Source organism: Phacochoerus africanus, chromosome 10 (genome assembly GCF_016906955.1).
Source record: "Phacochoerus africanus isolate WHEZ1 chromosome 10, ROS_Pafr_v1, whole genome shotgun sequence".
NCBI classification, from domain to species: domain Eukaryota; kingdom Metazoa; phylum Chordata; class Mammalia; order Artiodactyla; family Suidae; genus Phacochoerus; species Phacochoerus africanus.
This window is the reverse complement of record NC_062553.1, coordinates 67,832,639-67,854,860: the sequence shown is the minus strand read 5'-3', so window position 1 is coordinate 67,854,860 and position 22,222 is coordinate 67,832,639. Positions and strand designations below refer to the sequence as shown.

The following is a 22,222-nucleotide window of genomic DNA, read 5'->3' as shown; positions in this document are numbered from 1 at the left end:
AAAGGACACAGAAAATAAGAGAATATAAAATAATGGTGGTGAATTGAAGCTCTGTCTTCAGTCTTAACTTTGAGAGGCACTAACTTTTCATCTGAAAATATTTCTGAATATTAGCTATTCTTGACAATGACATCTCACATCATGACCTTTTTTTTGGCCATACCCACAGCATGTGGAAGTTCTCAGGCCACAGATCGAACCTGCACCACAGCAGAGACCTGAGCCACAGCAGAGACAACACCAGATCCTTAACCCACTGAGCCACCAGGGAACTCCTCGCATTACGATTTTTAAATACTTCTCACAAAGATACCTCATTTACTCCTGGTTGAATACACAGAATAAAACATTACTACCCTAATTTTACAGATCTATAAACTGAGGCTGAAGGAGATGATGTCAATTGCTCAAATTCATCCTGCTACTAAACATCACTATGGGAATAGAATGAAATCTTTGAAAAAGACAGGTGTCATGCCTTCAAGGAGAAGATTGTAAAGCAGGCCGTCAATATCAAAACCTAAAAACTCACATCTGTTGTATCTCTTAAGCCTGACTCTTCACTGCCATAAAGAGCAGGCCAGACTAACAAATACTGGGAGGATATGAACCTTGGAGAAAAACGTGTTATTGTTCCTTTTAAGATATGAACATTATAAATCTGGAAGATCAGTCACATCAGTCACCTGCCTGGGGAAAAAAAAACCAAAATGAGAATGGTGTCTGACATTTGAATTAGAAATACTACTGTTGGAGTTCCCTGGTGGCTCAGTGGGTTAAGGATCTGGATTCTCACTGCTGTGGCTCAGGTCGCTGCTGAGGTGTGGCTTAGCTTTCTCGCCCAGGAATTTCTGCATGCCATAGGTGCAGACAAAAAGAAAGAAAGAAAGATTACTGTTATTCATTATAAGGAACTCTTTTATTTGGCCATTTTTCTAGAAACTTTCCATGGATTAGTTCATTTAATCTAAGGCTAAGAAGAGCTTGGGCATTCATTGAATTCTGGCCAGGACATTCACCTGTGCTGTGCAAATAAAATGGAGAATTAAGAGTTATGCACATTATCAGACACAACTTAGAATAGATTTACAAGGAGATCCTGCTGAATAGCATTGAGAACTTTGTCTAGATACTCATGTTGCAACAGAAGAAAGGCTGGGGGAAAAATGTAATTGTAATGTATACATGTAAGGATAACCTGACCCCCTTGCTGTACAGTGGGAAAAAAAAAAAAAGAGTTACACACAAAACAGATGGATGTGTGCTGCTGAGGTTGGGAAGAGCTGGTTGTATGCAGAAAGGCACCTGGGAAGATGACCCTCCTCGGAAGGTGATGTGGGCCTGTCAGCTGACCCAGTCTCAGAAGTGGAGAAGCACGATGACCTGCTTCTGGAACAGAATCTTTGAAGGAAGTTAGGGAGCCAGGGAGCAAGTCTGAATTCAAGATGTGGGGTGAAAGGGGAACTGCAAAGGGGAATTACCCAGCCAGAGACAAGTGGGATAAACTGAGATCTAAACCCACAGGAAAGCTAAGAATGCCTACTGGGATTGAGAAGGCTGGCAAACCTGGCAGTGGTCCCAGCCAGATCCACCTCATGCCAGGATCTGGGCAGCTTGATCTAATACCCAAACCAAGTAGCTGGAACTTGCCTAACCTCCAATCAGGTGAAGAGCAGCAAGAGCCTAGCTACCCCCACTTTCAGTGGGACCTAGAATTTTCACTCACCGAAAAAAAAAAAATCCATTTCTTTTCCTTGCTTGTTCTGTGTTGCTAACCACTATCAATGTTACTATAGGCAATAGCACTAGACTACACTTTTTAAACTGCCTAAAGGTATTGTGTACTTATGTCAGAAACAGCGGTGCTGGAAAGAGCGAGGAAGCTTGCAGCCTGCCTGGAAGATAACATCTGAAAAGAGGGCTGGGGGAGGGGCAGTAAGTGATGGCCATAAGCCGTGGGAGTAAGTAGATTGCATTTCTCATACCTGAACAACAACAAAAGTGGAACTGAGATAAAATTCAGAGGTTCAGTCAGGAACAGACCCTGGGTCCCCATAACTATAGAAGAGGCTGAATGCCCCAGGAAGTGTAGAGGAAGCAGCATGAGACTAGCCTAGGTGGCAGGTAGCTGCCCTGACTTGGAGCTACCACTGCAATTTTCCAAATCCTCCTCCACCTGCTTTGTTACAGCTGGGTTCTCAGTGTGGCTGAGGGTTTACCTGATAGCCAGCAAAGAGGAAAATCGAGAATGGGGACAGACTATTCTGCAAGTGGGCTATGACCAGAAAGGGCTTCCTCCTCGCGCATTGCTAATGCAATGGTATTGGTATCAGTTACCCAAGAGCAGAGGAAACAAATCAGTACTCCATTCATGAGATTCTTCCCACAGAGTAAGTTACAGAGCAAATATCACTCCAGAAAATACTGTTACTCATTGCGAGATTCTTCTTCCTTAATTGTGCTTAAACTTATTACATATGATGTAATATTATTTGCTGATTACAATGTACAGTTAGCATTCTAAACATTTTACATTTATTATCTCATTTAATTTTCATTATCTCTTTTTTACAAAGATAGAAACCGAGTACTAAATTAGCTTTCCAACTTTTTACTGAAAAAAACTAATGAAAATTGGGGTCATAAAATTGCATTGGGCAAAATGAAATTCATAGCCTAGGTCCAACTGGATAACCAAAGTCACTTCTCAGTAAAGGCATCTGTATTCCAGACCACAGAGGGCAAGGATTTTTATGATAGTCTAGGGGGGAAATACAAAGTAAAGAAAAGGCCAGAAACAAATTCATGATGGCTTTGCCCAAATTTCCACAAAAGCACGGAAAGCTGAGTACTTAAATTGAGGTTCCAGTTGTTCTGGTCCTTAAATTGGGTAGTGTCATCTTTTTCAAAATTAGACAATACTATCAAAAGTATTCATTTAAATGGTAAAAGGTTTTTTATTTATTTATTTTTTTTCTTGGCCTTTGTAGGGCCGCACCCACAGCATATGGAGGTTCCCAGGCTAGGGGTCAAACCGGAGTTGTAGCAGCCTGCCTACACCACAGCCACAGCAACGCCAGATCTGAGCCTCGTCTGCGACCTACACCACAACTCACAGCAACGCTGGATCCTTAACCCACTGAGCAAGGCCAGGGGTCAAATCTGCATCCTCACAGATACTAGTCAGATTCATTTCCACTGAGCCATGACGGGAACTCCAGTAAAGGCTATTTAAATGGTAAAGGATTTTACCGTTATCTGTAAAAATCAGATAATCTTATAAAACATGAATTTTTAAAACAGAGTTATCAAGTAATCTAATCGGAAACATCTTCCTAAGTGTTTACTGACTGTATGTCCATTAGGTATCAACTTTCAGTTTCTCATAAAACATAAGCTAAATACATCTTATTTCATTTTTAAATGCTACCAAGAAATGTTCTGAGGCTTCAGCGTTATTCATAGTAAACTAAAATAATACAGAACTATTATCTAAGTATCTGAGACCAAATTATTAAGTGGAACCATATGAAACTGCTGATAACCAACTTTATTTTACCCACGAAAATGGAAATTTCATACAGTTCAACATAAAGTAATAATGAGAGAGTAGGTATAGAAAAATCTAACACCAGAGGAAATAAAAACCTCATTAATTTCTTCATGCAACACTAACTCCAAAGAAATACCTCAATTAATATATTGAGAAAATTATAGCACTTGCCTAAAACTTGGTACCTGGCAGACATGCCCACCAGAATTCACACGTCTCAGAAAAATGGTAATTTCACAATAATTAACATCTTGGAAGCTAGCCTGATTCTTCTCTGATTTATACAAATAAAAATGTTTTTCATTTCTTTTTAAAATCATTAAGTCATCTTGAACCCAAAGCCACATCAGGACCCTAAAAATTAAAGTTAGTCTTTAGCCATGGTTAGACAGTGGTGGGCTAGTAGGGGTTGTGCTGATAAATGAAAACCAGCTCTCTGTCAGAAGTGTGTGAAATTTTAATGATATAAAAGATACATAGCAACATACAAATAATAAACATATAATACCCTACTGCAAACTGCATATAGCCAGATGATTCTCACGCAATTCTTTTGTTGATTTTTACCGAACTCTTATCAGTGGCCAATTTATGGTTGCAACTGACAAACAAGCATAGGTCCACCATTCACGTAGAACATCCATTATCACATATGTTAATGAAAAAGACAAATGTGAAACAGTGAAGACACAAGTCAGACTTCACCCCCTTCAATAGTGGGGGTGACTCCTTTGCTAAACTGGATAACCGGTTTTGAAGAGTGACAGAATGTTTCCTCAATTCTTTGTGCTCTTCACATTTTAACAGCTGTTATGGACTGAATGTCTGTATTCTCCTGCAATTCCAGCTGAAACCCTAACCCCCAACATAATGGTATCAGGAGGTGGGGCTCTGGGGCAGAACTCTCAGGAATGGAATTAGCACTGTTACAAGAAAAAACAGGAGAGGAGTTCCTGCTGTGGCACAAGGAGATCAGCAGTGTCTCTGCAGCACCAGGACCCGAGTTTGATCCAAGGCCGCAGGGTGGCCAAAAATGAAAGAAAAAAAGAAACAAGAGAAAGATGATACTTCTCTTTCCACTGTGTGAAGACAGAACTATCTTCAAGCAAGACGGAGAAGATGACTATCTACCAGCCAAGAAGAGGACCCTCACCAAGAACCATATTTGTGGCATCTTGATCTTGGACTTCCCAGCCTATGAGAAATAAACGCTTGTCGTCTAAGCATTTATTCCAGTCAATGGTGATGTGTTCTAGGACCCTAGGCTAAGAAAACAATGCCTATAGACACTATATACTTTTTGTTTTTCTTCTTTTTATGGCCATGCCCACTGCATACGGAGGTTCCCAGACTAGGGGTCAAATTGCAGCTGTAGCCGCCGGCCTATACCACAGCCACAGCAACTCGGGATGCGAGCCGCGTCTGCAACCTACACCACAGCTCACGGCAAAGCCAGATGCTTAACCCACTGAGCAAGGCCAGAGGGATCAAACCCGCCCCCTCACAGTTCCTAGTCGGATTCCTTTCCACTGCGCCAAGAGGGGAACTCCTAGACACTACATACTTTTAAGTTTCATCTGCAGTATTAGCATTTTCTCTGTCCTTCAGGTCTAGAAACAATTGACAAAACAACACATCAAGTCCTGACTTTTGCATTCACTGATTTCCACGGTATACACACTACCATGATGACTGATTCCAAGGTCTCAATGTGAAGTCACCGAATCCAGAGTTGGGAAGAAGTGACAGTAGCACAGTTTCATAACAGTTCTGTCACCCAGACAGAACAGATGTGATGAACCTGAAGAGCGTAGTCTAAGTAGGAGATAATGAATTTTGAGAATTTACTACCATTGCTTTTTAATAACTTTAGCTAATTGTGTTTATTTAATTTAATTTTTTTTTTTGTCTCTTGTCTTTTTTTGTTGTTGTTGTTGCTATTTCTTGGGCCGCTCCCGCGGCATATGGAGGTTCCCAGGCTAGGGGTCCAATCGGAGCTGTAGCCACCAGCCTACACCAGAGCCACAGCAACACGGGATCCGAGCCGCGTCTGCAACCTACACCACAGCTCATGGCAACGCCGGATTGTTAACCCACTGAACAAGGGCAGGGACCGAACCCGCAACCTCATGGTTCCTAGTCGGGTTCGTTAACCACTGTGCCACGACGGGAACTCCTAATTTAATTTTTAATAGTAACAGCCCTCCAACTTCCTGATAATGATTGGCTCTTGTGGGTACCTAAGAGGTGGTTCCAGCACATCACAAGGGAAGGAAAACATCTCTAATTCTAGAGTACGTCCATGCATCTCAGCTATCAATTACATTGTTGCTATCACAACTAAAGCTGGCAACATCCTGAGTCTCTTTTCCAGCCTCTGATAGAAAAACCTAGAAGTTTATCTAGGTTTTTACATGAGAATATCAGGCTCTAGCTCCAACTAGAACAGATATTAAAACTCTGATTTATTCGCTAGCAGCAAAAGTTCTATAACTTTTTATTTTAGAATTTTATTCTAAGACCATTTCATAGTTGTTAAAGATATTAAGGATTTAAGTCCTAACATAGAAAGATAACTGTATAAACTTGCAAGTTAAGGACAAGGCCCTCTTAAAACCCAAAGTTGGCCATCTGATAATTTATAATAATGTACCTTGGAGGCACACAAAACTGATGACTATAAAATCTCGCAGAGCCAAATCTTGCTGCTGGATATTTAAAAAGAGTTAGGTAACACAAAGGCCAATAATAACATCTTTTAAAAGGCCTAATCAGATTCCATGCTTCAGGGTGTAAGCGGATGAGCTGAAGGGCTGGAAAGAGGAACTGCCTGCCCTTCCTCCTTGCCCTGTGCCCAGCATCTGTGGCATTTCACGTGGGGGGGGGGCGGTGACTGAAGGTAATTTCCACTTTCCTCTGAAGAACAAAGATCTACTGATAGGATAAAAGAAGGGGCGGTATCACCTAATTAGTTGTATTCCACATCCAAATACTTTCCCCTAAAGCACAAGATACTGGCCTCCAGGGCCCATCTGTCCCTAATTTCTACTCTGCCTACACTTTCATGAAAAGGAAGCTCACAGCACACCAGTACAGAAGGCAGCCTCGCTCTCTGCCGTATTCCTCCTCTTCCCATTGCAAACACAGCAATAGCTGAAAACAATGCACTTTCTTGCTACTTCACACTGCCAGCAACTTCATGATAGAAAAAAAAAATCTGCAAATCATAAAACTTCATTTTATGTGAGAGAGGATAACAAATAAGATATTAAAAAACAGACTTGTACCTTGTCATAATTCTTAAAATATGCGTTGCTTTCGAAAGTATTATTTGTGACATCAGTTCTAACAAACTGTTTGTCATGTAACATTTCCAGCCATTAAACTCTTCAAAATGCAATTTCTTTAAAAATAAATAAAGCAGGAGATATATAAAAATCAAAACACTTCCATTCAGGAGCAATATTCCAGGTAATGACAGAACCATCAAATTGTCGTAGGCATATTTTAAACTAGAATTTTCCTTTTGTGAATATTTGTTATAAAGAACCTTTTTATTTTATTTATTTATTTATAACCTGATAAATGTCTTTAAAAACTTAGAGCAGCAATTAAATCACCAAGAGCCACTCCATAAAACTGAACTTTTCATTTGGTTCTGCTTAATGACTAAACACATTGAAAAACTACATGGAATGGTTCCAAAACATAGCGAAGTTTGCTAAGAGTAAGCTCTCTCCCAGCCAACCATTAATTTTAAAATTAACTCAGAAAACCCAATTTCCAGAAATGGACTGGCTGGGTTAGAATTCAGTTTGTACAATGCACTTGGTCCACCTCTTCTGTGACAACATGTTTTATGTGATTCTGAAAGTGCAGATGAGGGCAATGAATTAGATAGACCTCCTGTATCTACTCATTTCTCTTAATATTAAAATGACCAGGGATGGTATGGGAGAGACCTAGTTTTACCAGCCCAAAGCTTAACAACTCTTTCCCCCAACACCTTTATTTTCCACACCTCATGGAAATGAACTTCCCCCTCCTCAGACTGCACCCAATCACGATATTTATTCAAAACAAATACAATGATACAGAAGCTAGACAATTTATTTTAAAAATTCTGATTAAATGCAAGAGAACAGAAATAAAACACGGTGCTTTTCCTACTGCTCTATAACAGGGCTAATATCCTACCTTGAATAATTGTTCACACATCTAACTATCAGTATCTCACATCTAACTATCAGCATCACATAACAAAAGAGCAGATTGGTTTTTTAAGTAGTCAAAGTAATACTGTGCCTTACTTTGAAGAATGATCATTCGTAGGCTGGTCTCCTATACCAAGCAAACGCCTCACGATACAAGAGTTCAGAATATTTTATCATAATCTCAGTCTATCCTCCTAATTCTGACAAACCACCAGGTCGAAAGCATGTTCCCTGAGGTACTCAATAACCCACAAGTTTTCTGGTTCACTGGAAACATTCAATTTAAACAAACATTCATCATAGAGTTATCACCAAACCACCTCAGTCTCAATCATGCTAGATATATATGGAGCCAGCAAGGCATCTTGGCATCTGCAGCCTACAGTAAATGCTGAACGCCTTCCAACAGGACTACAAACCTGCCCAAGTGGATAAAAAGTGTCGTTATGAAATGGCTGTGGGATAAGAACTTGAAAAAAGAAGAAATAAAAAGAAGGCTTTCTTTAAAAGGTGACAAGAGGTGGAGGAAAGGTGAGAGAGGCAGGTAGAGAGCAGGTGAGTGAGGCAGGTAGAGAGAACAGGTGAGTGAGGCAGGTAGAGAGAGCAGGTGAGTGAGGCAGGTAGAGAGAGCAGGTAAGTGAGGCAGGTAAGAGAGAGCAGATGAGTGAGGTAGGTAGAGAGAGCAGGTGAGTGAGGCAGGTAGAGAGCAGCAGCCTGTGGCCCCCAAATTACCATTCTCAGGGCTGGTAAACATCCTACTTGCACTGGACACTGTCTTCCCAATGTCAGCCAGGGAGCGAAGGTTGGATTTCTTGGTTTGATGCCGGTGCTTCCGAAGCAAAGTATAGGTCACCTTATCCTTCAGGTCAGGTTTCAACAGGCCCGTCTCAATCTGATGATCAACAATCATCTCTGAAACAAAAACAAAGCAAAACAAAAACAGAAAATAAAACTCAGTCGCAAGACCACAAAGTCAATTTTTTTACTCTCACTTTATGGATGTCATCCTTAAATGTAATATCAACACACTATTTTTCAAATTTCCATCTTCCCACTTTCTCTGAAGGTAAAGATACAGGGATACGGGCATTAAAGGGAGAATTGTAAATATTCCAGGGTTAACTACATGTTTAGAGAGGAAAAACTGTCTTGTAAATTTTTTTCAGTCCCAGTTAATAGTGAATTCACATTAGCCACATTCTTCTATGAGTAACACAGTAAGTCAGTAATTTACATTGTTCTATTTTTTGAAAGATTAGAAAATTTCACATACTCCGTCATATTAAGTGTGCCAAAAATATAAATAATAACAAAAAAGTCTTAAAGAGAACACACACGATTCAACAGCATCCTGTTATTGATTTTTAAATCTCTTCCCAAATTCATCTGTAATGTTATAGTTTCTTTGTAATAGGACAAAACAAAGACAAAAAATACCTTTCCCCATAACAGGTTATTTGAACACTAATTAATCCAACGAAAGATGCACTAAAGTACAAAATCACGCCTTAGTCTTCTCTAAGATGGGAGATGTGTTCTTCTTGTTTAGCTCTAAGTAAAGCCCTTCCAATATATTTTATCAGTCATTTAAACTGTAACCTGACCAGAATTTTCTAGACATTTTAATATCCTAGTCTCACTACAAAGAAAGCTAAAATTTTTATTAGCTCTGGACCACTTTCTCACACTATCTGCAAAAATAAACTCAAAATGGATTAAAGACTTAAATGTGAGACCTGAAACCATAAAACTCATGGGAAAAAACATAGTAGCCTCTTACATCAGTCTTAGTAGTATTTTTTTAGATCTGTCTCCTCAGGCAAAGGCAACAAAAGCAAAACTAAACAAACAGAACTACATCAAAAAAGCTTTTGCACAACAAAGGAAATTGACAAAGCAAAAAGACAACCTACTGAATGGGAAAAGATATTTGAAAATGATATATCCCTGATAAGGGATTAATATCTAAAATACATAAAGAACTCACACATCTGAATATCAAAAAACCAAACAATCCAATTTTAAAATGGGCAGAGGATCTGAATAGTCATTTTTCTAAAGAAGACATATGGATGGTCAACAGGCAAATGCAAGTCAAAACCACAATGAGGTATCACCTCACACCGGGCAGAATGCTTATCATCAAAAAGACAACAAATAACAAGTGTGGGTGAGGATGTGGAAAAAAAGGGAACTCTAGTACACTGTTGGTGGGAACGTAAACTGGTGCAATATGGAGGTTCCACAAAAGATAAAAACAGAGCCACCATGCAATCCAGAAATTCCAATTCCATGTATAGATGTTTAGACAAAGAAAACAAAAACACTAATTTGAAAAGATACATGCATGTTCACTGCATGATTATTTACAATAGCCAAGATATGGAAGCAAAGTTCTCATTGATAGATGAATGGATAAAGAAGATATATATATATAACTCAGCCATAAAAAAGAATGAAATCTTGGCATTTGTAACAACATGGATGGATCTAGAGAGTATTACACTAAGTGAAATAAGTCAGACGGAGATAAATGATTTCACTTAGATGTGGAATCTACAAAACAAACAAACAAACAAAACAGAAACAGACTCCGATACAGAGAACAAACTGGTGGCCGCCAGATGGGAGGAGGTGTGGGGGTGGGCAAAACGGGTGAAGGGGATTAAGGAACACAAATTTCCAGTCATAAAATCAGTAAGTCATGGAGAGTAATGTACAGCACAGGGAGTATCCATCAATAATATGTAATAACTTTGGTGAAAGATAGTCATTAGACTTAGAGTGGTGATCAATTCATAACATATATAAAGGCCAATTCACTGTGTTGTATACCTGAAACCAATGTTTGTCAACGATGTTTGGATAAAAGTTATAAAATACCCTTAGAAAAAAGCTTTCCCCCCAAATTTCTATTAGCTCTTTTTTTCCAGAATGGTTCTAACTAGAATGGATGATTGTATTTCATAGAAATTGCTTGTGGGCAGGTCTGCGGAACAAGTTTTACTCTAACAGAAATAAGAAGTCCTTCTCACAGGTCAGCATGTTGGCAGCATGACATAAACGTAGCCTGGTGCACCTTCCTCTGTTGTCACATCACAGGTGGGATGATGTCCAGAATGGGGCTCAGGACAAAACATCCCAGAACCTGTGCAAGATATGCAACGGCAGGACCACACCTCCCTGTCTGCAGGTAGAGCTCTCGTCCCGGCACAGAACCAGAACAAGGGATCCCGAGCTCACTTTTTCAGGCATACGGGTGCATCAAGCACATGAATATTTTCCACTTGGGCAAATTTCTCTGAATACACAAGTGGAGAAGAGAACAAGAGCTCTTCTTTTCCAAAAGCTTGACCAGAAAATTCACGGGTACCGATAGGATAACCGCATCCCCCAACCACTGCCATCTCTTTGGCAAGAGGAGTTACAGATGTTCAAGGGGCTCTGCTTGGTTATGACTGCTCCTCCCACGAGTCCATCTTTTTCACCAGCACTCCCGGAACTGGCTTCACAGCCTCTCATGATTTATACTGTGCAAATCAACTACCTGGGAACCATCAGAGGCTGACTCTAGGATCTTCCATCACACGCCTCACACAGATGCTGTAAATGTCACTTACCACTGGGCCACTTGGTAGAGAGCCTGGGCAAGGCAGGAAGAGCTTCCCCCATAGGAATGTTTTAGTTTGAGAACAGCCTTTAGCTCTGAGGATCTATTTTTGCTTTCTATGACCTCACCTGCATCCTATGGAAGTTCCCAGGCTAGGGGTTGAATCACAGCTGCGTCTGAGACCTATGCCACAGCACCACTGGACCCCACCTACACCGCAGCTTGCAGCAATACAGGATCCTTAACCCACTAGTCGAGGATGGATATTGAACCCGCATCCTCATGGACACTATTGCAGGTCCTTAACCCGCTGAGCCACATGGGAACTCTGCTCTGAGTATTTTTAACTGCACAAACCCTCCTCAGTAATACTCTCAGAATAGATCCTGTAATTATAATCAACCCTCTGTTCCACAGTAAAATAATTAGGTGCCACCGAACACAAGTCCTCTACTTTCCCTTTAAGTCTTAATCAAAGTGGAAAGTCCATTTTATAGGAGAACCATAAAAATAAACAAACAGCTCCAGTATATCTGCTGTAAGTGTTATCAAACTCCTACTCTAATTCCAGGGCTGTGGATTAAAGTGTTTCTTATCTACCCTTTTTGGCAGGGCCACCCTCTATTCTCGCCCTCCCTTGAAATCTCAAGCCAATCCATATACACAGCCGGCCCTCTGTTCCTAACACCTAAAAATCACTAGTTAGGACAGGTTAAAACATCCGTGTCGCTTATGCCCTTCATTAAGTTCCCATAAAAATGGCCCATATTACAGAGACCTCTTTAAGTATAAACAACAAAATCTTTCAAGGAAAGAGGAGGCAGTAACATTTCACAGCTACACTGAAATTAAGCCTTCAGTGTTCAAAATCCCACAGATGCTACCAATTAAGAGGAAAAGGATCAGCTCTCCACGATCGCAGCGTTGAAAGGAAGCCCAGAAGCATCCGGTTCAACCTCTTGTTACAGCAGGAGGAAAGTACTCAAGAGAAGGGCCAGCTCTCAGACACAGCCTCAGCACCCCCAGATTAAACCAGGTTTTCTGATGGAGTTTAGATCTTTTTCCATCACGCACAATATTTTTGTCTTTTTAAAAAGGAAACTCTAGATCAAAAATAATTCGAAGAGAAAGATGATTCTGCATCTGAAATAAAAGGGTCAAAGGTAATAGACTTTTTTTTTTTTTTTTTTGTCTTTTAGGGCCACACCCTTGGCATATGGAAGTTCCCAGGCTGGGGGTCAAATCGGAGCAGTAGCTGCCGATCTACACCACAGCCACAGCAACACCAGATCAGAGCCTCGTCTGTGACCTACACCACAGCTCACGGCAACACCGGATCCTTCACCCACCGAGTGAGGCCAGGGATCAAACACAGGTCTTCATGGATACTAGTCGGGTTCGTTATCACTGAGCCACGACGGGAACTCCATGACAGACATTCTTAAAAGAAATACAAAGCCCCAAGAAGCTGTCCTCAACTTGAAGACTAACAGATAATTTAAACAAATTTAACCACTTCTATCTGCTAATCTATCAAATTGGCAAAACCTAAAAGACCAGTCCTCAGGAATGGGACCATTGTATGCGGCAGGCAATTCCATACACTGAGGATGACAGCAGTAAACAGTACAACCTGTCTTGAAGGCCACTTGGCCAACACAGAACAAAACCCTTTAAAATGTTCAAACCCTTTCAATATTTCACTGTTAGAAGTCTATAATCGGGAAATAAGCAGTTTCACAAAAGTATAACGAAAACATTCATTTCTTTACAATAAAAACTTGAAGGCAACTTAAATGCCCAATTATGGATTAACTATTTTGCAGCCATTAAAATGATGTTTAGGTGTTCCCATCATGGCTCAGCAGAAAGGAATATGACTAGTATCCATGAGGATGCAGGTTCTATCCTTGGCCTCGCTCAGTGGGTCAAGAATCTGGTGTTGCCATGAGCTGTGGCGTAGGTCGTAGATGCAGCTCAGATCTGGTGTTGCTGTGGCTGTGCTGTAGGCCAGTGGCTACAGCTCCAATTAGACTCCTAGCCTGGGAACCTCCATATGCCGTGGGTGTGGCCCTAAAAAGACAAAAAGGAAGAAAAAAATGTTTATATTTAATATCATGGAAATATCCATATTATGTTTTTAAGTTAAAAACAGTAGATCAGAGGGTTATAGTATGATTCCATTTTATAAAATAAACTTTATACATATAAACAGAAATGTACAGAAAAACTTCTGGGAGGATAGCTCTGAAAAATAAGATTAGTGGTATTCCAGTTTTTTTGTATGTTCTACTTTTCTGCATTATCAAAAATGAACATATTTTTGTTTTGCAATAAAAAATAAATATATTACAATTTTGAAAATATAAAAGGTGTTAAAAGCAAGAAAAAACATGACTAACTCATCTGCCAACATGCACAGCTCGGGAATGCCTTTAAATATAAAAATGGAGAGCTCCAAAAATAGAGCTACATTTTCCTAATCCACTTCACATCATAATAAAATACCTAAAGTAGTTAATAATTTTTTTTAACTTAGGAGGGGAGGAAAATTCCCATGTTCTTAGTTTCATATATGAATGGCACTCTTTAAATGTAAAATTATAATATAATAGTAATAATAAAGCTATTAAAATAATCCATAGAAAGGATATTTTGTCCTTGAAACAGGGCAAAATTTTCTATTAGCATTCAGAAGGGAATCTTCTTGAAGAAAAGTGGGAGAGGTCCTGAGGAGATTCAGAACAAGGCTGAATTTGTAGTTGAGAAGTGGGGCCACATAAGCAATGGCCCCACTGACTAGGGCCCTCACTTGGTGGCTTTGCACCTGCGGAAGGAGAAGGGTCACTGAGAAAGAGCAGCAGGTGGACTGCAAAGAAGAACAGACATCAGGCTATTGGTGGATATAATCACACTTGCCTTGATTTCTTTTTCTTCTTGTTTGTTGACATAAAACTGAAGTGTTGGGGGAAAGTGCATCTTAAGAATTAGTTGCACATAATTCTTGACTCTGAATGAACAACTCCACTTCATCCTCTGCTAGAAAAAGATTTTTTAATAAACAGATAATGACAGCAACTCATCAAGTTACCGTGCCATATATATATATATATATATTTTTTTTTTTTTTTTTGGTCACTTGAAATAGGGGCTTTTTTTCTTTCACGGCTTTCAACTTGCTATAAGGTTTTGAGTCTTTCGGAGGATTTTTAAGCATTTCTTTTCAGCCACTTCCACTCACTCAAACATGCTCTTCTGCCCAGTCCTCCAATTCTGGTGCATTTTTTTTTCTTTCTTTCTTTGCCGGTCATGTGTGTTATTTGCCTCTGAATTGTTTTCCTGAATTACCAGCTCCAGAGTGACAGCACTGGCTCTCTGGCTGCTCACTTTAGGGACAGTGGAGCAAACACAGTACTGAGTGATGATACCTCAAAGTCACCTAGTGGGGTCCAACTTTAAAATTTAATAACATTATTAAAGCAAGGAGGTTAGAGAGTGCATGGAGGTTAGAGAAAAAAGCCACAGCCGGTACTAAAAAGCAACGGAAAATTAAAGTGAGAACATAAAATGCTTGATGAACCCTTCTTAAGTGTAGTAAATAGTGACACCTCTCTCTTTGGCCATCAGCTGACGAGGCTCCAATACAATGTGGGATTCTGGCTGTCACCACATGGAAAGGGTCAGTTAGTTACTGAGGGCCAGAAACTCCTTGAGATGGCTCTTGCGGGTGCTGAAGATCCAAAGACAGTTCTACAGAAAAGCTCAGGTATAGAATTCAACTAACTTCGTCACACTTGTTGACCAGCTCCAGGCACAGCAAGGAGCTGTGAGAATGTTTCTAGCTCTGCCCACTACACCTTTCAGAACCTTCTCTCCTGCTCGTCAACCCCCCTGAGCATCCCTCTCCCTGACCTGGGCCACACTCAACCCTACTAGATGACATGTATAAAGATCTAGATAGGAGTTCCTGTTGTGCTCAGTGGCAATGAACCCAACTAGTACCCATATGGACGAGGGTTTGATCCCTGGCCTCCCTCAGTGGGTTACCGATCCGGCATTGCTGTGAACTGTGGTTTAGATCCCAGACCAGGATCAGATCCTGAGTTGCCGTGGCTGTGGTGTAAGCTGGCAGCTGCAGCTCGGATTCAACCCCCAACCCTGGGAACTTATATATGCCACAGGTGCAGCCCTAAAAAAAAGAAAAGAAAAGAAAAAGAAAGATCTGGATAGATTCATTCACAGTGGGATGGTCATGGAAGTAACAATTATACCTGAGGTCCTCATTCAATTCTCACGACAACCCTGGGAGGTCTACCTTCAGCCACCTTTTACAGGTGAGAAACAGAGACTGCTAAAGAGCTAAGGAAAGTGCCTTGTCTGCAGTCACACATGCTAATAGACTTTAATTAACCATAGGACTTCTGCCAAAGAGTATATATATTTTAAGAGAACAAAGCTTGGGCTCAATGAAATGCAATCTCCAAATAGTGGAATTTCAGGAAGAAACTATGGTCTACGGTAGGACTTTTTCTTTTCAACATAGGAAACTTTCTGGTGACCTTAAACCACAAGACACAGTCTCCCCCTAGACTGCCTATACATTGCCCAGTCACCAGTGAACTTCTATTTTGCCCTGCATGTATGACTTTGAACTTCAGGCATCTTTGCTCCAGATTAATTCTTAGTCTGGAAAGACAGACATTGCAATTCTCACTCAAAAGCTGGAGAGATTTTTGCTAACCATGAGACTTTTTTGGATAACAACCTCTCTTGCAGCTTTTAGGAAATTTTTAAAAAGTCAGTGAGACAAATCTCCTAGAAAACCGTTCCTTCCCATTGCTTCTGTCTCTGCAGATGGGCTTCATCTTCTATTGGTACAATAATCCAAGAGCTCTCCTCATATAGCAAATGTCCAGGAGTTCCCATTATGGTTCAGCGGGTTAAGAACCTGATATAGTATCTGTGAGGATGTGGGTTGGATCCCTGGCCTCCCTCAGTGGGTTAAGTGTCTGGCATTGCCAAAGCTGCAGCAGAGGTCACAGATGCGGCTTGGATCTGGTATTGCTGTGGCAGTGGTGTAGGTCAGCAGCTGTAGCTCCAATTTGACCCCTAGCCCAGGAACTTCCCTATGCCATGAGACATTGCCATAAAAAGGAAAAAACAAACAAACAAACAAAAGCAATCAAATGTCCATTTTCAGCTTCATCTGCCTTGTCAATTATGAAACATTCTACATAAGGCAGTATTTCCTTCATTATCTTCTCACTACCTATACGTGGGTGTGGATTTTCAACCTATCCCATTCAAAAAGCAGTAGGGAGTTCCCGTCATGGTGCAGCGGAAACAAATCCCACTAATATCCAAGAGGATGCAGGTTCGATCCCTGGCCTTGATCAGTGGGTTAAGGACCCGGCATTGCTGTGAGTTGTGGTGTAGCTCACAGATGCTGCTCAGATCCAGCGTAGCTGTGGCTGTGGTGTAGGCTGACAGCTATAGCTCCGATTCGACCCCGAGCCTTAGAATTTCCATATGCCACAAGTGCTGCCCTAAAAAGCCAAAAAAAAAAAAAAGGTGGTAGCCTTGCAAACCAGAGCCTAGAATAGTGTCTGGCATGTTGCTGAAGCTCATGCACCACTGCTGAACTTCTGAATAAATGCATCAACTCATTCATTCTGTCCCCCCAGTAGCTTCACCTCAGTCTTTCTCCCTTCTCACCTGCTCCTTAAGCAGCTCAGATGCATGGAAAGTGTGGGGCTTCTTTGCAAATCTGATTTGAGAACAAATCTTCTCTTCCAAGACAAATGCTATTGCCTTCTCCTTGTCTATAAAGACACAGAGGCCACAAACAAGCCCTCTGCCTACAGATATTCAAAAATCTTTGCGATTACACAGGGATTTGACACTGGTCAGCAGGGCCACAGTCCCCATCCTCTTCCCACGGTCCCAAAGTAGGCACACTGCAGGCCCTTTAAGAAATTGCGATCATCCCTACAGGTCCAGTGGTCACTGAGTTATGGAATTTTCCTGGGAATCACAATCAGAACCTCTGCATGTCTCCTTAAGGAAAACATGACCTTCAGCTCACTTCGATCTGAAGAGTAATAAGGCAGCTTAGAAAATGAAAACAATTACTACTCATTGGAATGTGGCGATGGGTGCCCAAGGTGTTCAACATGATGAGTTAACATTCATTACACGACACTAATTACAAAGATGCCAAGGCTGCCTTCCACCACGAGGTCCAGTGATTTGCCGGGGGCGGGTGTTGTACAAATGACACTTGGCCTGACTCAGTCACTAATCCATGAGGTTCTGCTGGCCTCTTGTCCCACCCAGCTTTCTCTACATCCACCTAAAGGAGTCTGGCTTTTCCACCTACAAGATCAGCCCAACCCAGGGACCAGACCTAAACCAGTTTCCTTCTTACAGAGGATTTAACCCCTATCTTACAGATGACAAAATTGAGGCCTAGAGAAGTTCAGCTCAATGTCTAAAGTCAAGGAGTCTAGAAATTGAGTGTCCAGACCTCCAGTCCCATATAACCAAGGATGGGGGCAGAGGGAAGAGGGGAAAAGGGGGGGTCCATTCAAAATATTAACCTTAATGTAATAAGTGAAGGAACACAAATCTGTACATGTAAACACGATCCCAATCATTTTTAAAATAACATGAAAGTGCAAAGCCTAAGAGAGAAGACTGAGAAACAAAACTGGATGGAAAGACGCCAAAATGTTAACCACGGCTAAGTCCAGATGGAGGGCTGATGGATGATTTTGAAATTTTTTTCCCAGGACTTGTCTGTATTTTCCAAAATTTCTGAAATAAACCCTACTCATTTTATAATATTGAAAAAGAGAGAATAAACGATAGAGACTAGTCAACCCTGCTTACACTCGAAGCTCATCCACCTCAACAGAGACCCATCGATAGGTGGGTAAAGCAGATAAAGATGCAGAGCCATCAAACAACATACTCACCCACCAACTGCGGGAGAGAAGCCGCCTCCCTGTCGAGCATGATGGATCCTTTCTCCATACATGTCCGCAACTCAAACAGGCTGTGAAGGGACAACGTGGCCACGTGGGGCTTGCTCCATCTCTCCCCACCCTGCTCCACTTTCTCTTCAAACTTAATCCACCTAGAAACACGAGATTAGAAAACAGCAATTAAAAGCGTTCTAATCACCTCTGGAAATAGAACCAGCAACCCCTCCAGCACCACGCCCACCAGCACTTCCAAAAAATGTCTCCCTCTGCAGCATCTCAAGAGCTTTTTCTATTATTAATTGCATTACCTTTATAAATACACCAAAAGGAGTCACTAGACCACGCCTCTCCACAATGTTAGAAAGAAAACAAACCCAGAGGAGTCAAAGAGTCCTTGGTTTTACATCTGTCTACATGGAACGATGAAATCCATAAGGATGGTGATTGAAGCAAATTCTTAAAATAATGCGGGAAAAAACTCTCCATGTGGGTATAGTGCCTGCGGTATGCAAAAATAACGACCACTGTGAGAATTCTGTTGGGACCTTGACAAGTTTACATCAGGTGAAGTATCAGTTAGGAACCAATATTTATGTTAAATATTTGAAAATATGGTGTGTGAAGTCGTCAGATGAAAATAAAATTCCCCTTTGATGCTTAAAGAGGCCAGCATGTGTTGCTATGTCTTAGTTTCACATACATCTCTCAGCTGACACATGCTCCCCACTCACTGAGATGCTAATAGAGGCTTTGCTCTTCAAGTTTGGCTCCACAGTTTAAAAATACACCAGCTCTGAAGTAAGTCAGAGAAAAACAAATACCACATGCTATCACTTACATGTGGAGTCTATAAGAATGATACAAAAGAACTTGTTTAAAAAAACAGAAACAAACTCACAAATTTCAAAACAATCTTAGGGTCACCATAGGTGAAACCACTGAGGGGAGGGAGGAATTGGGAGGGAGAGAATAATATATACACCCTACTGTATAAAAGAGATGACTAATAAGAACCTACTGTATAGCACAGGAAAATCTACTCAATAGTCTGTAATAACCTATTGAGGGAAAAAAATGGATATATTTATATGTATAACTGATTCACTTTGCTGTACACCTGAAATTAATACAACACTGAGTCAACTATACTCCAATAAAATGTTTTTAAAAAATACACCAGCTCAGAAAGTTCCCTTGTGGCACAGCAGGTTAAGGATCTGGCATTGTTACAGCTGTGGCACAGGTTCGATCCCTGACCTAGAACCTCCACATGCTACGGAATGCAACCAAAAAATAATTTTAAAAAATTGAGGATCCTGTTGTGGCTCAGCAGGTTAAGAACCTGACTAGTATCCATGAGGATGTGGGTTCGATCCCTGGCCTCACTCAGTGGGTTAAGGATCTGGCATTGCCGAGAGCTGCAGTGTAGGCTGGCAGCTGAAGCTATGATTCGACCCCTTCACCTGGGAACTTCCATATGCCATAGGTGGGGCCTTAGAAAATAAATAAATAAAATTTAAATAAAATAAAAAATACACAAGTTCAATGAACGCATCTATTCTGATAATAGTTCTCTTATCAACCTTAGCAATAGAACAAGCAACACTCTTTCATGGCTTTTCTTTCTGAGACTTGTAGATTTTGATAACTTAGCAATACATAGGGATGAAAAAAATTTAATGGAAATGACAGCAAAAACATTTGACATGCCACATATTACACATACTGACTCTTCCTACACTGGGTAAAGGAAAATCAGAAAGCATCATCATTTTGCTATTTGTCATGACTCAAAGGAAAATGCTGCTTTCTCTCACTTGAAACCTCTGAAAGATATTGAACAAGATACGAAGGGGGTTAAAATTTGTTTTTCTACATTCCTCACCCAAAGCTTTAATGATTGAAAATGTTTTCCTAGAAAAAGCTAAACACTCACCCAACTTACTAAAGATGAGAACAAAGGGCAGAGATCAGAGGAAGCTCTACATACAGGATTATTTATAGACTGTTCACCACCCTCAGAGAAGGAAAAGAACACATTAGTAGAACCAGGAGTGAAGATAGATCAAGAGATCAGCCACAATGTCAAAGACAATTCGGAATTTTAATCAAGCCCAACACTAATGTGATTCATATGTATACGAGCCATGGCCATGAACCCCTTCTCTTTCCTCTCCTGGCCAGGAAACACCTATGTTTCCATGGCAACCTTATCCCCAACTTCACCCTCAGTTCTAAGACCCTCCTCCTTTCCCCTGTATCCCCAAAAATGTAGGCAATGGAGATTTTTATTTGTTTTTCTCACATTAAAAAGCCAATATCAAAGACGTTCTAAAACCTCAGAACTGGACCTTGTTCATTTCTATAAACGTGGTTGTGAACCATTCTGAGAGAAAGATCTTTAATATTCGTGTGAGTGTGTGTGTGTGTGTGTGTGTGTGTGTGTGTGTGAATTAATAGTTCTTCACCTTGGTTGTATTAGACATAGAAATAAAAGGAAGTGAGAAAAAAAGGACAATTTTACATCATGCTCCTATACAATTGATGGACTTGTCAAAACGACAAAAGGTAAACTGAGTTATTTTGAGAGCAAACATTTTAAGGAGTATATTACATTAGCTAACATTAGGCATATTCTCTTTTTAGGCTCACTCTCAGAATTTCTAACCACGTCGGCTGGTAACTAGTATATGAATCATATTTACATTTAATGTTATAATTTATTGCTCAAGATGACACTCTAGAAGATAGAAGAGTCGACAATATATGAACCCTAGTCAAGATAACATGTAATTGTGTTATCCATAAAGAGTATAGCGATCTTTTTTTTTTTTTTTTTTTATTCCTAAGAGTATTCTCCTCAGCTGAGGGATAGGATCTTTGGTCAGAGAATTTAAGTCTAAGGTGAATGATAAGGGCCAGCTAGAAACCCAATAAAGGGGAGAGTTTTATTCATACAGCCTTCGCCACCCTCTTATCTTTCCTAAATGATAACCAGTTGCCCTTCAATCAGTTGCCGTTAACCTGTATCACCAAATTCATTCCATAAAATTAAGCATCACTTCCATACAGTATGCAGCTCTTTTCTACCATCATCCTCAACCGTCCAAACCATAAAAGTTAAATAAAATTTTCTCCACAAAAAAAGAGAAAGAAAATAGGAACAAAACCAGTGTATTTTTTTGTGATCAATCTCTTACTTCACCCTGCTCCACAGTTTATCTCAAATATGACTTTGAACGAGTTTTAAAAGTACATTTAGAAATAGGAGTTCCCGTCGTGGCGCAGTGGTTAACGAATCCGACTAGGAACCATGAGGTTGCGGGTTCCGTCCCTGCCCTTGCTCAGTGGGTTAACGATCCGGCGTTGTCGTGAGCTGTGGTGTAGGTTGCAGATGCAGCTCGGATCCTGCGTTGCTGTGGCTCTGGTGTAGGCCGGTGGCTACAGCTCCGATTCGACCCCTAGCCTGGGAACCTCCATGTGCCGCGGGAGCGGCCCAAGAAATAGCAACAACAACAACAACAACAATAACAACAACAACAACAAAAAGACAAAAAAAAAAAGGAAGAAATAATGCATCCCCCGGGGTGGGGGGGAGGAAGAGGGAGTGGAATGGACGGGGGGTCTGGGGTTGGTGGATGCAAACTGTAACATTTGGAATGGATGGGCAATGGGCTCCTCCTATACAGCACAGGGAACTGTGTGTGACTGGGTCTCTTTGCTATACAACAGACATTGAAGAAACAGTGAAATCAACTATACTTTAATTAAAAAGTAATAATAAAAAATAAAAGAAAGAATATATCCCACCTACCTTGGATTTATAGAATAGTATTAGTCATCCTCCTGGATTGTACCA

The 22,222-nt window shown here is 40.7% G+C and overlaps 1 protein-coding gene across 2 annotated transcripts in view; it reads right to left on the bottom strand.

Moving 5' to 3' along the window:
* Positions 1–22,222, bottom strand: part of SLC4A4 (solute carrier family 4 member 4) — a 342,726-nt gene that overhangs the window by 177,134 nt on the left and 143,370 nt on the right. For both annotated transcript variants that reach the window (XM_047798372.1, XM_047798373.1), the window contains exons 5-6: positions 18,355–18,515; positions 8,500–8,679 (exon numbers count right to left, since the gene is read on the bottom strand). In XM_047798372.1, the coding sequence (XP_047654328.1) occupies positions 8,500–8,679; positions 18,355–18,515 (341 nt within the window). The remainder of the gene's footprint in view (positions 1–8,499; positions 8,680–18,354; positions 18,516–22,222) is intronic.